The sequence below is a fragment of the Setaria viridis genome, chromosome 9, assembly GCF_005286985.2.
Source record: "Setaria viridis chromosome 9, Setaria_viridis_v4.0, whole genome shotgun sequence".
Lineage (NCBI taxonomy): Eukaryota > Viridiplantae > Streptophyta > Magnoliopsida > Poales > Poaceae > Setaria > Setaria viridis.
The window spans coordinates 14143021-14164642 of NC_048271.2; the positions used below are offsets into that span (position 1 = coordinate 14143021).

At 47.9% G+C, this 21622-nt stretch overlaps 2 protein-coding genes across 2 annotated transcripts; one reads left to right on the forward strand and one right to left on the reverse strand.

The window, feature by feature from the left end:
* Window positions 1-3749: 3749 nt before the first annotated feature.
* LOC117838495 (uncharacterized) lies at window positions 3750-13615 on the reverse strand. The gene is made up of 11 exons (XM_034718541.2): window positions 13427-13615; window positions 12356-12486; window positions 11409-11558; window positions 11172-11312; window positions 10299-10630; window positions 10079-10189; window positions 9495-9994; window positions 4869-5037; window positions 4356-4595; window positions 4147-4278; window positions 3750-4029 (listed from the first exon to the last, which is right to left on the reverse strand). The coding sequence occupies exons 2-11, from the start codon at window positions 12480-12482 to the stop codon at window positions 3895-3897; spliced, it is 2037 nt and encodes a 678-aa protein (XP_034574432.1). The 5' UTR covers window positions 12483-12486; window positions 13427-13615; the 3' UTR covers window positions 3750-3894.
* A 166-nt stretch (window positions 13616-13781) lies between these two features.
* LOC117840804 (probable ascorbate-specific transmembrane electron transporter 1) lies at window positions 13782-16864 on the forward strand. The gene is made up of 4 exons (XM_034721340.2): window positions 13782-14010; window positions 15520-15568; window positions 15676-15875; window positions 16326-16864. Exons 1-4 carry the CDS (start codon window positions 13876-13878, stop codon window positions 16632-16634), a joined length of 693 nt encoding a protein of 230 aa, XP_034577231.1. The 5' UTR covers window positions 13782-13875; the 3' UTR covers window positions 16635-16864.
* The last annotated feature ends 4758 nt before the right edge of the window (window positions 16865-21622 follow it).

Here is a 21622-nt window from a genome sequence, read left to right on the forward strand (position 1 = left end):
CAATTGCCCCAAATAAACTAGGACTCCCTGTTGAGATGCAATACTAATTTTCTTTTTAGATGATCCTAAATCCTCTGATAACACCGTCGTCGCAACGGGATACTGTGACAACGGTGACCTTGTATACTGCAGGACTGAATCGATCGACCGAGGGGCATGCTCGATACAATGGCATCGTCGGCAGGCAAAGCATTGAAGCCCGTGCCTGAGCTGGCATCCCATTTATGGCTCTTCACCTCTGCATGAAATGCATCGAATTTGCATTGCCAGCGAACCAACGTTCACCTGCAGCGACCAGCCCACGCGGCCGTTCTGCAGCGTCCGCAGGAACTCAGGTTGGACCTGGACCCCCCGTCGCACACCTCCCACTTCCAGGTGGGCCCCTGTAGCGTGCAGCCGTGCAGGGCAGGTGATCTATCCATCCGTGTTTGGGCTCCTCCCTCCCTAACGAACATTGATCACACGAGACGAGGCAAAAAGGAAAGCATTATTGTGAGAGTCCAGGCTTGAGGCTAGTCACGCCTCCAGCGTTTTTTAATTCCTGCTCCCGTGCATTGTCCTCGTCCTGAGTTTTAGTTTCGGCACGTAGTCAACAAGTCATCCCAATGAATATGATTGTGCTGTACTGCGAGCTGCTCACGAAAACCAGTGACCAGCCGTGGACCGTGGTTTCCAGGCCAGGCCTGCAAGCCTCCATGTGGTTTCCCTTCCCGATCGGATCGGACGTGCCGCGCCGCCATGATGCCTTCGTGCCCTCCCCTGCTGTCTCCGGCCGCGCCTTGGGCTACGGCGCGCCACAGCTGTCTGCCACGTACGGGGCACGTACTCCACCTGCTCTCATCACCGGATCCCATCGCCACCGGGGCCTAGTAGCACGTAGTGCGATCTCGCAGCTGGAATTGTTGGATCGTGCGCCGACGCGGCGTGCCGGTGCCTGGCGGCAGTCAGCTCTCGGGGAATCATAAGCCTGCCGGACTTGCTGGCGTTTTCCCCTTTCCCGGCGGCGCGACGCCGTAAAAATTCCTTGAGCGTGCTGGCCCTAGAGACGACGGTGATCGAGGATGCGACGCGGCGGATCGGAACAGCCGCGAGTTTCCCCGAAGAGAAATGCGGGCAGCTGCAACTCCGAACTGGTGACAAGATATAACACAGGTGTGCGCGCAACCTGCGTAATGATATAACTGGGTGAGGTCTGTTTCCGTTTCGGTTACTGTTATTTCGCTGGCTGCAACCTGCGTAGTGATCTCCTTCACCAAAAAGGCCATAGACAAAAAAGAAGGAAAGAGTAAGCACGCAGGGGGCCCTGACGGTTTCTTTCGCGAAAGTTGACAGTGAACCGCATCGATCGCTCCTTTTTTCAGCCTCAGAGCTCGCTCTGTCAGAAGGTGACATGTTATTGTTGCTTGCTTTCATCAGCGATCAACCGATTCTCCATCCCAAATGGAGACCGCCGCGGGCTCCATTTACGCTCATAATCCCGGGGCTTAATTTCTCGCTTTTCCCCTCTCGCTGGAAAGTGTCATGCATATGCTTTCTGCCAACGTCGTCGGTCGTAGCACTAGCACCAGTCACTGACTTCTCAAGTTCTCAGTAGGACGTTGGTATCACAGTTGGTTAAGCCTAAGATGGCTGGAAGCATGAGCTACCGGCCAGGCCTGCTCTCTGATCGACCTGCCTGTGGATGCATTGTGCATGGGAATGTAGCCTTCAGAATCAAGAGAAATAAAAAAAAGAGTGGCAAGAAATAAAAAAAAAGAGTGGCAAAACCTTCTCTCTCTTTTTTTTCTTTTTATTATGTGTGTTGCTGCTTTATGCAGAGCTGCAGTTGATCTGCATGCTTAGCTTGCCTTCAAGGTACGAAACCGCTCACGCGCGCTGTCATGCGCAGGAAGCTTGCGGTTGGAGTTTTGCATGGTTCCAAGCAGAAGAAGAAAAAGGGGAGGTTGGGCAATGAGAATGTATCTCCGCCTGCCTGCTTGCTCAGACGACATGTGTATGCCAGCCACTTGCTCGCCGTGGTGGTTTTCAGCTCACACGGCCCACTGCCTGTCGGAAGAACATCGCAGCGAGCAGCAGATGGGACCGGTTAAAACTACAGAATGAAACTTCCTCTCTCTGTCTGAATTCTGAAACCTAGAGAGAGAAACAGGGTGGTGTGGTAGCAGTAGCATGTCTGGTAGTAATGTAACCTGCCGTTGCTGAAACCCTTCCGTTTCAATGCTTCCAAGGTGTAAAGGTGAGTGGTGGTTGGACCTGGAGGCTGGAGCTAGTGTACACGCCCAACAGGAGATTTTCTGCTGTGGTACATGGCTTCGGCGTGGCTCAAAAGGTTAAAATTGGAGTGCAAGGAGAGTAGCTCGCTGATTGAAGTTTAAGTACTAACAACAGGGAATCAAGACTTAACAAAGTTCGTTTGCATTGCTTGAACTGCAAGGGAAAAAGGTGTGTGAGGTATGAACAGTGCCGCGCGATCAAGAAGCTGCGTGCTACAACAGTTGCTCATCAGGAAAAGAAAAGCTTATAGCAGTAGATAGTACTCTAGTATGTTAAAGGGAGAAATTTAGAATTGTGCAGTGATGAGCCGTCAGTGCAGGAGACTGAACTTAGAAGGTATGATGACAGGCGCGCGCTGGAAAGAGCATGGATTCTTTGGAAGCCGTTGAGACTTGAGATTGCAACGTTTCCAAAAGGAGGCTAAGATGTGTCATTGCGAGATGGTGATTACAACAACGTTTCCCTGAAAATGAAGTTTCTAGCTCACGGGAGATTTGGCCAAATTTCCATCAACGAGCAGGTGAGGTCAGGCAACAAGTATCCGGACTTCTGGAGGAGAAACGCTGAAGCCCAGGCCGAGCCGGGTCGGTTGATCGAGACCGGGCCGCTGCATTCAAGGTCGGTTAGGTGGGGCGTCGCGGGCAGGGGAGGGCGTGGTCTCGAGTACGCATCGGTGTCGTTTCACTCTCGCCAGATGCCGCCCGATGACGAACGGGAGGGAACAAGAGCCGGAAAGACAAGAGGCAACAGCGCGCGCGCGCACGCACACAAAGAGGTGGTTTCGTCGTGGCGATGTGGAGGTGACGAGGTCCATTGATCAGGGGATTTGGCCTGTATCACGTCCGTAGCAGCGCATCATTATGCACGACTTTCGTATGTGGATCATGCGTGGTGTCGCCGTGCATTGAGTTTGATGGATGTGCTACAGGGAGGAGAATGTGATGTTTCTCTCTAGTGGACAGTGACGGCAATTGAGACATTTGGAAGGTGGGAAAACAATGCCGTCTTTCGAATATACCATTTTGGCCCATCTTAGTATATAGCCCCATTGCCTTTTTGGTGTCAAGCAGAGGCCCATACATGATCGTTTTCTGGGCCCATACACTCGACAACAATTTCGTCGTCCTCACGTTGCTGCAGCAGTCAGTTCAGATCCACGCAAATATTTTTCTTTCCCCAAAAACAAAGTACACCCTATTTCTATGAACACCTCCAAAATACTAAAAGATTAATAAAGCCACTAGCCTTCCCTGGCTCCGGATAGTTGCAGCCGCAGATCTCCGTGCATCCTTCACAATATCATGCGCACCTCCGATCTCCGTGCATCTTGCATGGCCTCTCGCCACTCAATGATCACTTGCCGGGAGTTAAGAACTATATCTGCCAGCTCAATAGTCATGAAATCAGCATTTGAGGGAATCTCCTGGCACTTTTGCAATACGAGAGTAGAAAAAAAAAGCTCATCTGTGACAACCTTAGCCAAATCTCAATACATTGGAATGGCGATAATGCCGATAAAGCAAAACAAAATTTGCCAGCGCCAGGATTCTGATAAGATCTTTACATAGTATCCCTAGGAACGACTGCGATTCGGTTCAGGTCACAAGAAGAGTAGGTCTTCTAGTTCTCATATTGGCCAATTACCCGATTAACTACACCAACAGCGATCGTGCGACCAGACAACCTTAAGTATGCCCTCCCAAGTGCTCGACTTTTGGAGAATTCCTGAACGCAGACCGCCACATCGAGGGTAACCTGACACAAGAATTAGAAGAGCATGAATTTTGAATTGTACTGCACTATACAAACTCCACGAACTATATTATCCTAGGATATGAGATTTCGTAAAAGAAAGTTGCACCACTTGTTTACCTGTACAACAGCGTTCTGTTTTGATTTAAGAAATCGAGGTGCTGATTTACTTGGTTTCCCGGTCTTGTCAAGCAATGCAATGATTTTTGTTACTCTTGCGGCCTCCTTGGCATGATGTATGTGAAATTCCACCTAGGTCCATAACACTGTCATGATTATTACCCTGCAAAAAGCTAATCAAACAGGCTTTTGGTCAACTTTTGTTTTACCTGAGAACCAACAAGAATTGGAATGGTGATGTCCAGGACTAGAATCTTAAGCTCCAAGTGGTTAGCTACAGCCACAGGGAAACCAGGGTGGCAAAGAACCCCCCCAGGTATTAGTTGATTCCCATCAATACCCTGTAAATTAACTGCCACATTGTCACCAGCTCTTGCTATGCTGCATGAATTAGTGTCCCGCTCAATGGTTTTCACTGTCGCCTCTAGCCCGCAAGGTAAAACTAACACCTGCAACAGGAAATAATGCGCAAGATGTCAGGAGAGAGAAAAATACAAGACTTTACAGTTCCCAACCATTCAATGGAATTGTCAAAGAATTAAACAACTTAGATGCAGCTACATTCTAGCATCTTGTCACTGGAAGATAAAGGAGGGTATTATCAAGCAGTCAAGATCATGGTCTCAATGGACTAGAGTTCTATCCACTGGTCTCAAATTCTCAATGCAGTAGAGGATTATTTACAACTTCTGCAGGGCAAATAAGTTTTAAAGGAAATGTACCTTTGAACCAATTTGAATAGCTCCAGTTTCCAATTTTCCAAAAGCTGCCAGCTGCCCTGTTGACTGAGACTTGATAACATCACAGATTGGAAGAATGAGAGGCTTTGTAACATCCCGAGAAGGAAGCTGCAGTGAATCTATAGCATCCAAGAGACAGAACCCTTGATACCTAAAAGGGTTCAGATAGATTTAAAATTGTAAAGACAACGTACATTGGTTCAGATAGATAGTTTACCCCCCTCAAGATATTTGAAAATATCAGATCGTTCTTTCCATGCATGTAAGTCCAAACTATTAATTTTCTTTAGACCAGAATAGGTCCTATGAAGATATGCATTTTGATTATGCAAATAAGCTACTCTCAGACTGGTAGAAACCAATTTCAAAATAAAAAAAATACCTGATACATAGCATATCATTTTAAGAGTAGTGGAAAGCTGTTCTCCAAAACATTGTTAAGTAGAAAAATTGACCAGATAGCATTTACATGAAAAATCCATAGCAGCATATCAATCATTTGCTCCAAAATGGATAATTAAATTAATAACTAATAACTCCAACCAATTTTGCTTGTAGTTTATGAGTGGACAGCCTCCAAAATACACTTTCAGCTGTTCCTAATTACTGTCAGCATTAATCTTGGTCCAGGCTCAGCTAGTGTCTAGGTTCATTGCTATTAGTGCTACCTAGATTTCAGCTTGTAGTTAGAGAGAGTAATATGCAGATCATATGGGCATTGACTGCACTAATTAGGACGATATCATGGGCAGGTGTGCAGCCCTGTATCAGCTATTTATATGTGTGACAGTGTGAGAAAACGATGACGGCTAGTGTGGCTGCATCTGTTAGTTAATTGCTCAGCTCATTGTTTCTCTCTTCCTTTTGCAAAGTCAATGGAGCAGGTAGAGCTCCTTGGCCAGGAATGGCTACTGCCAGCCATATATGGCGCGGAGCATGCTCAAGGCCAAGAAGATGCCGGCGGCGTTCTGGGGCGAGGCGGGGAGCACGGCGGTGTTCATCCTAAACTGCTCACCAACGAAGAGCTTGAAGGGCATGACACCCTTCGAGGCATGGCATGGCCGGAAGCTGGACGTGTCCTTCCTGCGCACGTTCGGGTGCGTGGGGCACGTCAAGACGACAAGGCCCGGCCTCACCAAGCTGGAGGACAGGAGCACCCCGATGGTGTTCTTGGGCTACGAGGCGGGAAGCAAGGCTTACCGCCAGTTCGACCTGCGGGCTCGGCAAGTTCACGTCTCACGCAACGTGGTGTTCGATGAGGCGAAGAGCTGGAATTGGGAGGAGCCCAACAACGGGGAAGAAGGAGCAGGCGGATCATGCAACTTCTTCACCATCGAGCACCTGGAGTACCGTGGACCGGAGGAGGTGGAAGGAGAGGAAGACCCTGGCGCAGTGGCAAGCTCTCGAGAAGAAACAGGGAAGCAGAGGAGCCAGCAACGCCTGGGGGACAGGCAACTCCGGCGGCCACCTCTGTCGCAGCTTCCCCGGGGGCGGCTTCTTTGATTTGCTTTGCCACGCCCCCACCAGAGGTGTCGGACCTCGTTGACAACGACTATGACGGTGAGCCATTGCGATTCTGCGCAGTGGACAACCTCATCGGCAATGCAACTCTACCTGGCCTGGCGGAGCGCGTTTTGGACGAACAGGAGCTCCATCTTGGAAGCGTGGAGGAGCCGGTCACGTTCGCGGAGGCGGAGCTGGACCAGAAGTGGAGGCGCGCCATGATCGAGGAGATGAGCTCGATTGAGGAGAACAAGACTTGGGTCCTCGTCAATCCACCGGCAAATTGCCGGCCAATTAGGCTCAAATGGGCCTACAAGGTGAAGCACGACAAGCTGGGCAACGTCGTGAAGCACAAGGTGAGTCTCGTGGCGAAGGGATTTGTGCAGCGCGAGGGGATCAACTTCGAGGAAGTCTTTGCCCCGGTGGCGCGGATGGAATCCGTGCGGCTCTTGCTGGCGCTGGCAGCGATCAAAGAGTGGTGGGTTCATCACATGGATGTCAAATCCGCTTTCTTGAACGGGGAACTCCAGGAGGAAGTCTTTGTGCAGCAGTCGCCGGGGTTCGCTGTCGCCGGAGAGGAGCACAAGGTGCTCTGACTGCGCAAGGCACTCTACAGCCTGCGACGGGCCCCACACACCTGGAACACCAAGCTCGATGAGAGCTTGACATCCATCGGCTTCACCAAGTACGCCACCGAGCATGCGCTCTACACTCGGCGGATGTGCGCAGGACTCTGATCGTCGACGTCTACGTCGATGACCTGATCATCACCGGCTCGGAGCAAGAAGACATCGACGCATTCAAGAGGGAGATGACTGCGATGTTTCGCATGAGCGATTTGGGTCTGCTTAGCTACTACCTTGGAATGGAGGTGGAGCAGAACAACCGCGGCATCACCCTCTGCTAGTGCACCTACGCGAAGAAGCTCCTAGAGCGATGTGGCATGGGCAATTGCAAGCCATGTCAGGCACCAATGGGGGAGAAATTGACTTGACAGCACCGCGGTGAAGGTCTACGCCACACGATACCGCAGCATCGTGGGCGAGCTGAGGTATCTGACGCACACACGACCGGACATCTCCTTCGCCATGGGGTATGTGGGGTATGTGAGCCACTTCATGGAAGATCCACGGGAAGATCATCTCTCCGCGGTCAAGCATCTCCTGCGATACATCGTGGGAACGTGTGGCTACGGGATTATCTATCCCCAGCGAGGCACGGCGACGTTGGAGCTGTCAGGGTACAGCGACAGCGACATGGCGGGCGACGTTGATGGGTGGTAGAGCACCACTGGAGTGATGTTCTTCCTCGGCGATTGTCCGGTGTCCTGGTAGTCACAGAAGCAGAGGATCGTCGCACTGTCCACATGCGAAGCAGAGTACATCGCGGCGGTGACGGCAAGCTGCCAGGGGACATGGCTGGGGCGGCTATTGCGGGAGCTCACTGGAGAAGAGCTCCGCACGCCGGTCCTAAGGGTGGACAGCAAGTCCGCCATTGCATTGGCTAAGAATCCCGTCCTCCACGACCGGAGCAAGCACATCGACATCAAGTATCACTACATCCGTGATTGTGTCGATGGAGGACGCATCAAGCGCGAGTATGTCGAGACTGCTCAACAGCTCGGAGACATCCTCATCAAGCCACTCGGACGTCTTCGACTCCAGGAGTTGAGGAACAAGATTGGAGTTGAAGAGATGAAGCAAGAGCATCACAATTAGGGGAAGGATTGTTAGTTAATTGCTCAGCTCATTGCTTCTCTCTTCCTTTTGCAAAGTCAATGGAGCAGGTAGAGCTCCTTGGCCAGGGATGGCTACTGCCAGCCGTATATGGCAGCAGTGCCATGAGTAGAAGGGCAAGCATGCAATAGTACTAGTAGTAGGTAGTTGGTAGAAGCACTCATACCTTTATGTACTCTAGTTTGAGTTTAAGTTCTATAAGAAGTAGAAGAGCAGCTGCAGCTCAGTTCAGTTCAGCAGCACCAATTGTCTCAGTTTGTGTGTGTATGTGCTGTTCTCTCATCCTCTTCTCCTACCTCCAGCTCTAGAGTGTGCGTGTGTTTGAGTGTGAGCTCAGGGAGCTTACCTTGGCCATTGCCAACAGCATCGACCAAAACTACTTCTGTTATTTTGTGCTTGTGCGTGTGTCCACCAGTGAGAAACGCCAGTGTGCATGTTAGTGATAAACACTCAAGAGAGAGGGAGTGGTTTCCAACAATTACATGTGAGAAATATTATAAAAGCGCACAACTCCTTCCAGCCAACAAGAGTTGCCACTTACGATATTGAGATCAAACTGATGATAGCAGTCTGTAGATTTGTTTTGAAAATACACATGAAAATTAGAGCCACAGTTGCATTTTGGAGATAGTGTTGATGTTCAAAACAACACCGAGCAGAGGGAGTAATAAGGAACTACCAGTGATGATAATCTACCATTGATATGTATAGTAGTGGTCGCTGAAGACATTCCAGGCAACATCTATTTCAGTATTTTGGACTGTGGTAGTATTAGAAATATGAGCATAAGAAATGATTTATGCTCCGAAGGGATTGTTGGTACCCTAAAATAGTCAATCCATTAGATGATATAGATTTTGTTGGAAATCACTCCCTCTCTCCAGGTGTTTATCACAAACACATACTAGTTACTTCTATGGTGGACTCATACAAGCACAAGTAATTTTGGTCGATGTGACCACTCTTCCTTCATCGTTTTCTCACATATATATAGCTGATACAGGGCAGCACACCTGCCCATGATATCCCCTGATTAATGCAGTCAATGCCTCATCATCTGCATATTATTCTCTTTAACTACAAGCTGAAATCTAGTTAGCACTAATACGAATGAACCTAGACATTAGCTGAACCTGGACAACTCTCTAGTAACAAGATTAATGCTAACAAATTTATGATCCATTATGACAACAGGTTTGAAGAGTGTCTTCTACACCAAAAGCAATACAATCTTCACATCATAAATTGCAGACAGCTTCTAAAAGAGGTCATTAACTGATTAACTCCATAACATCGTCACCATTGAAAGAAGATTCATCATTATGCAATATTCTACATGAGACAAAAGTTCACTTGAAACAGAACTTACCAGGAGGCCAAACGAGCATCTGAAGGAGGTTTAATCAAATTTTGATTTTCTACAGCACTAAGAGGAATCCAAGTAATAGCTGAGTCTTTGAAGTTGCATGACCGCAGAAAACTACCAAGTTGTAGTTTGATGAACTCAAATCTTTCTTTTGAGTATGCAACAGCATCCATCTTGTTGACTGCGACAACAAGCTGTTCAACTCCAAAGCTTCTAATAAGCTGAGCGTGCTCTTTGGTCTGACCAACACTTTTTCCTCCTTCACCATCCATGCCAGCTTCAAAAGAACCAGTTGAAGCATCAACCACAAGAATGGCTGCATCAGCTTGTGTTGCGCCAGATATCATATTTGGAACAAAATCTTTGTGGCCAGGTGAGTCAAGCAAAACCACACGGTATTTCTTCGTCTCCAGATAAGCCACAGCCACAGTCATTGTCACACCTCGTTCCCTTTCTTCACTGCTCTCATCCATGGCCCATGCAAAAGCAAATGATCCCTTCCCCTAAAAACGAGTTATAAAACACAAACAGTTAGATAGGCACATGAAGAAATAGAGCAGCTGACATGAAAGATAGGATTGACATACTTTCTCTTTCGACTCCTTCTCATTCTTGTGCATATCTTTTCTCGATATCCTTCCTAATAGATGCAGTAATCTCCCAGATAGTGTTGACTTGCCAGAATCAACATGACCCACCTACCCACATTGTTCAAAGTCACTTCCCTTTAGACAAAGGATATTTAGAAGAAAAATGATGTCAAATAATAGATACTGTATTTAAAACAGGACATGAGTGATGACCTACTATTGCAAGGTTTAGCTGGCTCAGCACCCCTGACTCCTGATCAGCTAACATCCACTTCTCAGGCTTGTACTCTTCAGGCAAACAAGGTTTTGTAACATTCACATTGTTTTTGTCTACATTTAGCTGGCTTATGTCAGAAGAGAGTTTCTGGATCACAGAATCATTCTGTGAAGAACTGCTAGCCCCGCCACTCTGGTCACCCTTCAGCTGAAAATGATCAGGGACCAATAGAGCTGTCCTCTCCACAGGTATTTCTTCAGAAAGTACAGGAGTCTTCTTCTTCTTTTTAGCACCCAATGAGCTACCAGCAGATGGTAACTGTGTGGAATTGGCTGTTTGAGATGGACAAAAAAATAAAACTTGAGGAGATAAAACAAAAGCTAACAACCTTCGTTTTTCAGCAGACATGCTTATCAAAGGACAGAGTTATATACTGTCAAATACAGCACTTCAAACTTAACACAAGAACAACTCTATTCGAAAACATGGCAAACAGGATAGAGAGTGTGAACTGTGAAGCCACCAAACAAGCAACACACTGTTCATTGTGCATGGAAAATGTTTAGCATCCAAATATATTTATGGATAATCCAATGCTACGGATTGGAAGAGCAATGGAGTTCTTCAACTAGACTGCACGAAGGTAGAAAGTCCACAAAGTTCTTCAACACTGGCGCGTAGGGAAAAAAAATCAAGATCTGGTTTTCATCACATACGAGAAGGAAGTGTGCATGGTTATGTTTCCATGTCTCTTTTTCATATTTATTTGGGTAATTCGGAAGAAGCAGTCAACTTGATGCTACATGCCAGCTGAGTTCTTGGTTAGACATATTAACAATCTATACAAATGATGCCAATGCGCACCAATAATACCTTTATCACATGGCGTACTGGCATTTTTTCTCGCATAACAACCATCAGAATCTACAGCACGGGTCTTCATTGGCGTCTTGGCAGAATCAGTTTTTGGCGCAGCAGATGTCCTAGGCTCACTTGACACTGCTCTGACTGAATCTGATAGAACAATGACAACATATAAGGAAACATGACGAGTACTTGTATACTTATAAACAGAATTAGAATTGTTGAAGCATGTGCGATCCTACATACCTTTTAATGAACCATCCTTGGCAGATTTGACAAAAGTTTCACGAAAAACCCCACACATCTCACAGTATGTCATGCTTTCATGATTATCGAACGTGCACATGGAACATGTCCAATGCACGGGCAACATATTTGAGGACTTCTTCAATGATTCTACGCAATATATTGGAAAGAAATATTAGAGATCGAAGAGTCGTATTACAGTCATTTTGATTGTAGCAGGGAAATTCCTTGAAACCAAACCATGCAATAATGGCACAAAGCGTAAAACATATACAGCATAAAAGTTTGCAACCCCAAAATGGTACCAGCCAAATCAATTAGCTGGATGACGTTAAAAAATCATTTCCATAGCTTAGAATGTTAAAAACAATACTATGCATGTGCGCCACAATCCAACAAACAATCAGCAGTGAAACCCACTAGTTGGCTAGTAACCTGCTAAGCCCCCAACAACTTTTGAGACATTTTCATGCTGCAGAAGGTTTCTATATAAATTTTGACTGTCTGACTGGATGGATGAAATCATGAAACATGGCCTCCAATCAGAAAATGCGCATATGCAGGATGCCTTCAAGCCATGAATATGTAACACAACACCTCAATAGCACTGGATAAGAGGATGTAGATTTGGCATGTAATAAGTAACTGCCTCACATATAGCTAAAGTACAACTGGACACAGGTACATACAATCCACAACAACTAGTTGAATTTATCAGCAGTTGGTACGCAAAATAGGCACTAGAAATTAATGCAAGCCAAAGGAATAAACAATATGAGCTTAATAACCATTGTTTTGAGCAATAAAACTGCACTTGTGAAGGCTTACATTAACCGTGCACTATTTCTAATTGTCAGAATTAGACAAAGAAAGCAACGCTAGTAAACATTTCCGCCTCATTAGAGGTGATATGGATAAAGCTAGAAGATTCGGAAGTATCCTTTTACCCGTCTTAACAGGATGTTTATCGTTGCCATATCCGGTGTCATCATACTCATCATAGTCATCATCATACTCATCATAGTCATCGTACTCATCATCGTAGTCAGGTCCGGATACAACCTTGCGAGGCATTCTCCTGGCATAAAGAGGTGCCAAACAACAAAAGCAGTGTGAGCCATGCATATGGCTAGTAAAGTATAAAACCAGGAATAGTTCAACTCAATCAAGAAACCCTGAATCCAATCCACAGAAAAATCCACATCAAAATAGCCAGTTGTCAGTCCATAGGAAGCACTAAACAGAGCGGTTCCTAGTGAAATAAGACTAGCATAAGCTTCGTCTCGAGCCAATTGTCTTCCGTTTCCCAGCCAGGCAGCCACACACCCATAATTAACAAATGCAATTAAAACAACAATCTGATATCAAAATAAGTAACTAACTCGAATCCCTAATGTTACCACTCTCGGCTCACCCACAGTCTGGCAAACACTTCATGCTCAAAGTTGATAAGATTTTTCTTTCCTCAAACAAATTGAGAAGCATCAGATCAAATTCATTCCACTATTTCAACAAAAAACGCACGATTATACTGACAGACACACAGCCCGTTAACAACAAGGCACAAATATAGGGATTCCAGAGAACGAGAGACAGATTATAATTCACCACATATCTACTTACTTCGCCCCCTAAACCTCAGTCCTCTCTGCAGCCCTCTTAATGCACCCGCACCAACTCTCTCCTATCCCTGAGCCCCTAAACCCTAGTGGCACTATCGCATCGAAATCCATCTCTGCCTCCACTGACTCTACCACCCGCTAAAGCCGTCGCCCCTCGACATCTCGTCCCGCCGCGAACAGCCGCTGCGGCGCCGGAGCCGCGTGCCGCTGCCACCCGACGACCCACGAACACGCGGCAAGCACCACGAACACGAGACCGAAGAGAAATCCCATCGGGAAACGAACAGACTGGGGGCACCCTCCGAGAGGAAGCGGCAGCGCAGCAGCCCCAGACCCAAAAGCGCACTGGGAAATGCCAGGAAGCCATGGGGAGGAGCGAGGGGAGCGCGGGTGTACCTCGATGCCGGCTAGATGCGATCGGGGGCGCTTGAAACCTTAAACTCCCTCGCCGCTCTCCGGTGGGAGCTTCTCTCTGAACTGGAGCCGCGAGAGGGTTGGGGATCGTGTCGGGGCAAGTCGAGCAGGCGCGGCCGCGGCGTGGTGCGGGTGGAGAGGATTCAGAGGAGTGGGGAGAGAAGCGTAAACGGAACGGGACGGAAGGCGGTGTGGGTCAAGCAAAGTATATTTTTTTTTTTGAAAACTCAAGCAAAGTATATGGGCCAACTTGAACTTGTTAAAGGATGGTGGTGTGGGCCGGGCTAACCGTTTTCTCTGGGCCTTTACTGTGCTGCTGGCTTGGTAGGTGTTGACTGACAACGTTGCGAAGACGACGGCCGGGTCGCCGGGAGATTTCCGAATTCCGGTTCCCTTCCCCTCCCCTCCACAGCCGGAGGTCGGAGGAGGAGATGGCCACGCCGGCGCACGCGAAGGTGGCGCGCGCGCTTGCGTCCTCCGCGGCGGCGCTCGTGCTGCTGTGGTGCGTCCATTTCCGCGGTGGTCTCTCCCTTGGCTCCCCAACCAACAAGGGCCTCATCTTCAACGTAAGACTCTTCTCTGCCATTTCTTCGCGTGGATGTAGCATTCAATTCCATTTCGATAGATCCCCCCGGTCCTTTAGGTTGGACGGACTTTGATTGCTATTCCCTCAATTTTGTCTTGGGTTTTTGGCGCTTCTGCACCGCTGGCGAACAGGGATCTGCCGTACTCATTGCTTTGGTTCACTCACCACCGCAGGGAATCAACCTATCTTCGCTATAACCGGTTAATGCCGCGTGGCGGTTAATGTATTCGTCGCTGCTTTGGCTCTAACTTGCTGCGTGGTACTAGTGATCACTTCTTGCTCTGGCAATCTACTGTTGTAGACTTGGTAGTGTGCTCAAACAGGTTTCAGGTTTTTCGAACCTAGAATTCTAGATGTTATGTTTTGACCCATTTGCCTTATAGTGCATTCCTGCTCTCCGGTTATTTGCCAGATGCCACACCCCATGGATTGATGGATGGCATGTAAAATTGTGACATCCAAGTGAACTGCTCACTCTGGTTCTCTTGTCAGCCTACCATATGTGGTTTTACCTATTTGAATTTGCTTGCATGTTTAAGAGTGGTGATTTGTATATATGTAATTGAACTAATTTTAATTCACTAATCAATCTACCATAAAATTTAATCGGTTTAGCGATCTGCATATATCCCTATTGCTTCGGATTGTTCATCATCAACATGAATGTGATAGGTTGACAACTAATTTCTTGTTCTTATCCAGTCATGCATTCTTGAACTGGGAAGTTTCAGGGTACACCTTCAGACATTTTAGATTTCTGATCAGAGAAACTTTGGAGCTTAATCCCATCAGAGTTACAACTTTATGCTAAAAAGTATATCATGGACTTTATGAGGGCGTGTAAACGTATATCGAATAGGATCCCTATTCGGGAATATAAAGTTCCCTAGTTCTCTTTTTTACCAAAGTTTGTTACCTGCTTTTATCGAAAACGTATAGTTTGTTTCACAACCAAACTGCTGGGGGCACCAGTTTGCAGTGAAGCGTCAGAGTGCACAAACAAAATGTAACCTCCACAGTAAAGCGCATCTATGATCACAAAACTTCACTGACAGTTCAAAGGAAGATCTAGATCAAAAACCTTATTGTCTGAATTTCATTTCCTTCCATTTCACCTTTCTCGTTGTCCCGTCTGGCCTTGTCCATCATACTTGCTCAAAGATTACTCCATTTCTGCATAGAATGAATTATTTTATACAGAATGTCTGTCACAGCGTGTAAGGATTTATTTTCTGTTGTCATCTTATTCCTGCACTCCAAATTACCCCCAAGCAGTTACCGCCAAGCAAAAGAAAAATCCTTAGATCGTATTACATTTCATCAATGGGAAGGCAAGAAACCATAAAATCTTTCATTGACAGAGGAATCCTTTGTCTTTATTTCAACAAAAGGATCCTTAGATGTGTATGGCGTCATGTTTGCCTTTTTTCTTAATGAAGGAGAAGGATATACTTAAAAAGTCCTAATGCAATAAACCATGTCTGTGCAGGTGCATCCTGTGCTTATGCTGATAGGATTCATCATCCTAGGGAGTGAAGGTATGATACAACTATGCAAGTCCCATTTTCTTTTCTTTCCTTGATGATCTGTCCATCGCGTGGAAGTACTGGACATTTTTGACCAAGCTGTTGTAATTTGTCTGCAGCCATAATGAGCTACAAAATACTGCCATGGAGTCATGATACAAATAAGATGGTTCACATGCTTCTTCATGCTGTTGCACTCTTCCTAGGTTCTGTTGGGATATATGCTGCCTTCAAGTTCCACAATGAAAGTGGAATCGCTAATCTCTACAGCTTGCATTCGTGGATTGGACTCGGAACTATCTGCCTGTATGGTATACAGGTGATGCGCAAGAACCCGTCTTACTGACATTGTGAACTATCTGCAGAGGATATTATTCCCCCTTCTGACAACTGTAGCAATGCAAGTATGATTGTCATACTGTTTTATTCCTGAAAAGTGTTTCCCCACTGCTATTTGTCAGAATAAATAGTTCAAATCGTGCAATGGCAATGTTGAAAGAGATTGAACTATATATAGCCGCCCTAACTTTAACATGGCAATGTAGGCTGCAAACCAGACATCTATAAATTGAACTTTCTTTTCTTTTCCTTTATGCTGAGCTCTGTAACTGTAAGCATGTAGTGTCCTGATCTTGTTCATATTGCAGTGCTGGCTTTTTCGTATAGGGCAGTAATTGATTTTGCTGATATTGTGTTTTTTTCAGACAGTTATGTTTTTCACAAGAACAGAATGATCCTGAAACATTGATGCATTGATTTCATATTTCAGTGGCTACTTGGCGTTGCAACCTTCTTCTTCCCTGGTGCTTCGCCAACAGTGCGGCGCAGAATGCTCCCATGGCACGTTCGCTCCGGGCTTGTCGTCTACATGCTGGCACTGCTTGCGGCAGAGTTGGGGTTCCTGGAGAAGCTCACCTTCCTTCAGGCCAACGGCCTCGGCAGGTACAGCTCGGAGGCCCTGCTGGTGAACTTCACAGCTCTTCTCGTGGTACTGCTTGGCGCTTCTGTTGTGCTGTTTGTCACTGCTCCAATGCACAACGAGCACACGCATGGGTATTCAGCAGTGCACAAGCCCTGAAGGCCTGAACGACTGATACAGCCTCATCTGTTCCAGACTTCCAGTTGGTGTATCCTTGTAAGAATCAAATCCAATCAAATTTTGCCCGGCCTTATTTACCTGAATTGTTGGGACTTACTGTAATAGATAGTTCAGAATTAGCAGTGTGTACATTTGTAATGATACTGCAAAATGCATTTCCCTCCTGTGGTTTAACAATAAGAGTAACTGAAAGAAAGGTCTATACTGAATTCTTTGGGCCTCTGCCAGTCTCATTCTATGGATCTGCCATCAAAGCCTGGTGAAGAGCACTAGTGCACTACACGGTGACCTGATCTGATTTGCTGAAGTTTGTGCGAAATCACATACGAACAGCCTGCACTAATTACAAAGAAAATATCCCACTAGCACGGCCAATCCTAAACCAAACGATCCAATGATCCATGCGAATCCTAAACCAAATTCGATCCATGCAACTGTTCATGGGCACGTCTATTTGCATTGTCTCTAGCACTCATGCAGCCAGCTGGCGGCGTAGTCTAAGGCTCTAAGCCGAGAAGTAGCTGAGAACAGCGTCCTCCCCGACCAGCCAGCTGGCGGCGCCACCGCCGGGATTATTCGCACCGGCATAGCCGTCGACCGTTCGCTCCTCCTTCGTCCACCGCTTCTGCTCGCCGTCCGCCCGCGCCTTCTCTTCGCCGCAACGTGCCGCCGCCGCCGCGGCGGCGTTCCGCGCCGCCCTCCTCTCGGCGCGCCGCTGGGCCACGTACTCCTCCGAGATGTACACGTCCATCCTAGACCGCGACCGAGAGTAGTAAGTCTTTTACTATTGCTCCAAGGGGAGTGGCAGGGCGTACGGCCTGCCTGCTTGGCTGTTGCAGTGGTAGGCTGGTAGAGTAGCTGGTGCTATCTGCTAGGTGGCCATTGGGTTGCCAAAGTTGGGAAGGTTGGCATGTGGCGCGGCCGGGATTTATGGGGAGCCGGGAGGGCGCCGAACCGGTGGGCACGGCCATGGTTTGGCTTTGGCCTCCGCGCGCTCTCGAAACCACCCGCGTCGCGGCGCGCGTTCCAGCCCCGCTCGGCCTCCGATTCTGCGAGCCATGGCTGCCGGTTTCCGTCAGAAGCGGCGAGGACCTGGGGTCTCTCGAAACGGAACGGAGCGGCACCTTTCTGTACGCTCTGCCAGTTCTCTAAAACGGGCGACGAGACTCTGGACGTAACTGCAGTTGAGTCACTCACCGTGTGCTTGAAGGATATACTTCCGAAACAGACGAAACCGATGTCTCCTGCCACTGCCGGCAGTTGCCCATTGCATCACCGTGCACAGTCTCTCCGGAACGCCCCCACTTACAGGTGGGTCCTACCGAGGCGCGCGTCTGTGGGGCCCAGCCTACCAGGAAGCGTATCCACGGTAGTACTGTGCAGTTGACTCAACTACAATTACATAATTACATTTATTATAGAGGAGTCGTCGCCTGCTAGGTACCACTCCGTGCTCGCATAGTCTTCACAAACTGCTCAGGCTCTCAAGCATACATGCCCAATTGCTAACACACGGAATATTTAGCATTCCGATTCTTAAATAAAAACACTTTGTGTTCGTATATTCTTGCTTCACGAGAAAGAAACAATCTAACATTCCTATCAAGCATCGAGCCGTCACGAATCTTAGGCTCAGCTTAGAGCTTAGGAGGATTTATTTCGGCTTTAGCTTCACCTGTTTTGCGCAAGATGAGGAATTGTAGCGTGAAGTCGTTTTGCAAGCTGAGTCTAAAATGGACTAGAAGCCGGATGAAACTATTATTTTTAGTTTTCTTGGCTTTGGCTTCACCGGTGAAGCCGTTTTTAGAATCATACTCGTATGTCATCATGCCGATGTAAAAGAAAATGAGTGTCTATCCCTCACCCGAGTGAATTAAGGCCCCCTTTGGAACAAAAGATTGGCGGAGGAATTTCATAGGAATTGATTCCCATTGGAATTTTTCCTACGTATCTCTTTGGAACAAAGGATTAGATATCAAGAATCCACAAAATTCCTATGGAATACACCAATCCATAGGAAGTTTAGAGGAAACGTAACATGAGGTCTAACCTCTTGAAATTTTTTCTTCATGTCTATCTTTTTGCACAAATTCCTATGTTTTTCATATGTGGTTTCCAAACATCAACTGGAAAATTCCCTACATTCTAAATTCATATGGGATTGCAATTGACAACCAACTCAAATCCTACATCTTCCCTACTCCTACGTTTTTGAGAATCCTTTGTTCCAAAGGGACCCTAAAGGCCTTCCTCACTCGAATTGTCAGCCATTGGATCGACATTTTCATCTCCAAAGGAACCCTAAAGGCCTTCCACTGGATCCCTTTCATTTGCTACCTCACAACTTCATCTCCTACCTCACAACTTCATCTCCTACCTCCTGAAGCTGACGCCATTTTCTTCCCAAGGAGCTCACATACCTCTGCCGCTGCCCCCCGTGCCTCCACCCTGCCACGGCGGGCTAGGGTCTTGCCGAAGCTCTGCGCCGTGCTGGCACGGAGCCCCGGTGAGACTCTAGCCCGCCCGCGATAGCCACCCTCCTGCCCATCCCGCCACGGCCTCCTACCACCGCCGTTGTTGTCGTCGACGCCCCATCCCACCACCTCCCAACCAGCCTCACCCACTACTCAGTCGGCGGCGCTATCGCCGCTACGCCTCACCGTCACGGCACCTACCACCTCTGTCGGGCCGCCTGCCGCCGCCGGGCATCCCTCTAAGGCAGTCGGTGAACTTTCAACCCCGGAAACCCTGAACCCCTAACCCCGGAACCCCTAATCTCGTCGAAGTTTGACCGGAGCAGGAGAAGAAACACAAAATCTCGTGCAGATGGGGAGGAAGAAGAATCAAGTGAGAGATAGCCACAAATCACTCGAGCCAGTGATAGCTTTCCCCAACTCAAATTGATGTCCATCAGTTGAGATTGAGTGATTCGCTACCTGAATTGACATCGCCACCACTGGCTGCCTCTTTCCACCGCTCCTTCCCCAAGTGCCGCCTCACCGCAGCTTAGTAGCAAGACCCTTGGGCGCTGGGGCAGGCATGGCCGGGATTATGAACGATTATCCAGACTGGTGTTTTCCCCGATGGAATGGAGGCGACCATTGGCAGACGATGAGCCGTCTTTCTCCTGGTGGAACGCCATTGGCGGTCGTAGCAGCAAGTGTCCTCTATGGCACTGCCCGGGTTTCGTTCATGGGCCTCGCCTGATGGAGCTTGGTAGAGGTGTGTGTGGCAGATCCATCTTGGCATTTTGGGGTGGTGAGGAGGATTTCTCGCCATAGACTGTACCGCCCTGCTCACCACGGAGGTCGAGCCAGGAGCGACTCCACCACCTCACGCGCCTGGGAGAGAAGATCGAGTGCACACACGTGGAGAGAGAGGATTAGGTTGATGCCGTCAAGCTCGAGCTCGTCGGAGGACATGGTGAGTAAGGGGAAGCAGATGGAAAGAAGAAGGAGAAGAAGAAGATGGAGAGAGATGGACCTAAACACTAGAACGCGAGACAAAGATCTCCGTAGCGGCAGTGCTAGTACGCGTACACGAGACAAAGATCTTATACACAGTGGCAATGGAGAATAGAAACTGAGTGCCTAAACGTAACAGGCTAACTACTCAAGAGAAATATGGTCGAAACAAGAACATGACACACAACATTTACATTCATCACTGAATAAATTTTGGTAGTATCTTCAAAATTCTATAAATATGCTACATAATGTATGCATCTCTTTTTGCAGGTCAAGATTCGGCAACGACTCTCCAGGACGCTCAGCATACCTCCAATGGCTCTGCTTGTCGCCCATACATCTATGGGCCCACCAGGAGGTTTGGGCAGTCCTACAATACGGGGTTGTACACCGACGCGTGTCAGACATGGAGACTACGGTGCAAGACGGTGTGGTCTACATGGAGAATGAGAACTAGTCAAGGATTAGAAAACTACTCGTAACACTTAGAGTAGGACTCTCTAGTCGAATCCGACTAGTATTCTTGTAAACAACCGACTTGTAACCCTACCCCCGGCAATATAAGGTGAGGCAGGGACCCCCTCCAAACAACATCAATCAATACAATCCAACCAACACACAGGACGTAGGGTATTACGTGACATAAGCGGTTCGAACTGTCTAAATCGTGTGTTCGAGTTCACCTTCGAGTTCCTGATCTTGACAAGCCCCACGCATAAAACACTACCTCGGTTACCCCCTCAGTAGATTGCCGGATCTAAACACCGACAGCTGGCGCGTCAGGTAAGAGCTCTCGCCAAAGATCCACCAGCGAACTTGATGGCTCAAGTCATCATCAAGCCCACCGTCGTGTTCGAAGTGGGCACGACGTTCATCTTCGGCTCCTGGGTTTGCGTCGCAGATGGCGCTGGAAACTTCCACCGCTACATCGCGCCGACCTTGGAGGAGAAGCAATACGACATCAACCTTCATCGCCAAGCTTTGGAGGATTTCGTTGAAAAATTCAACGAAATTTTTGACCTCTTCCAAGGCTCGAGGGACAAGTCCGAGTACAACTCAACTCCTTCCACTAGTCGAACTGGTTCCCACGAGCTAGCGCTCAAGCCATCGTGCGAATCGGTATACAACACAAGTCGATTCCCGTTCGGACTCTGAAACTCAAGTGCTATCTACCAAGCTACCCTGTCCAGATTGCAATCCAACTCGGATTTAATCGAGGACCCAGATTACTACTCGGATCCGGATGAGCAGACTTCTTTATCAGGTCCACAACAAGGCCTGGTAATCACATGTACTCCACAAGCAGATTCGTCTACTGGTCCAACATGAAGCCACCTGCTCTCGCCAAGGATGACGAGTCACGCCTCATTGCCTACCTTGACAACCTCCCATACTAGGAGGGAACACCTCTGTTGCCTATCTATGAAGAAGACGGTTCCACGGAGGTCCTCACATCAAGTTCGGGTAGTTTTTCCCCAGAGCGAGAACTGCTCGCCATTA

What these genes read in the sequence shown, in the direction of transcription:
- LOC117838495 (XM_034718541.2), bottom strand. Translation starts at nt 12,482, where the DNA reads ATGCCTCGCAAGGTTGTATCCGGACCTGACTACGATGATGAGTACGAT. An exon ending in AGAAGGAGTCGAAAGAGAAA is followed by an intron (nt 9,995 to 10,078) that starts GTATGTCAATCC and finishes ACTCGTTTTTAG; the next exon opens with GGGAAGGGATCATTTGCTTT. An exon ending in CTATTCAAATTGGTTCAAAG is followed by an intron (nt 4,596 to 4,868) that starts GTACATTTCCTT and finishes TTCCTGTTGCAG; the next exon opens with GTGTTAGTTTTACCTTGCGG.
- LOC117840804 (XM_034721340.2), top strand. Translation starts at nt 13,876, where the DNA reads ATGGCCACGCCGGCGCACGCGAAGGTGGCGCGCGCGCTTGCGTCCTCC. An exon ending in CATCATCCTAGGGAGTGAAG is followed by an intron (nt 15,569 to 15,675) that starts GTATGATACAAC and finishes ATTTGTCTGCAG; the next exon opens with CCATAATGAGCTACAAAATA. An exon ending in TCTGCCTGTATGGTATACAG is followed by an intron (nt 15,876 to 16,325) that starts GTGATGCGCAAG and finishes TTCATATTTCAG; the next exon opens with TGGCTACTTGGCGTTGCAAC.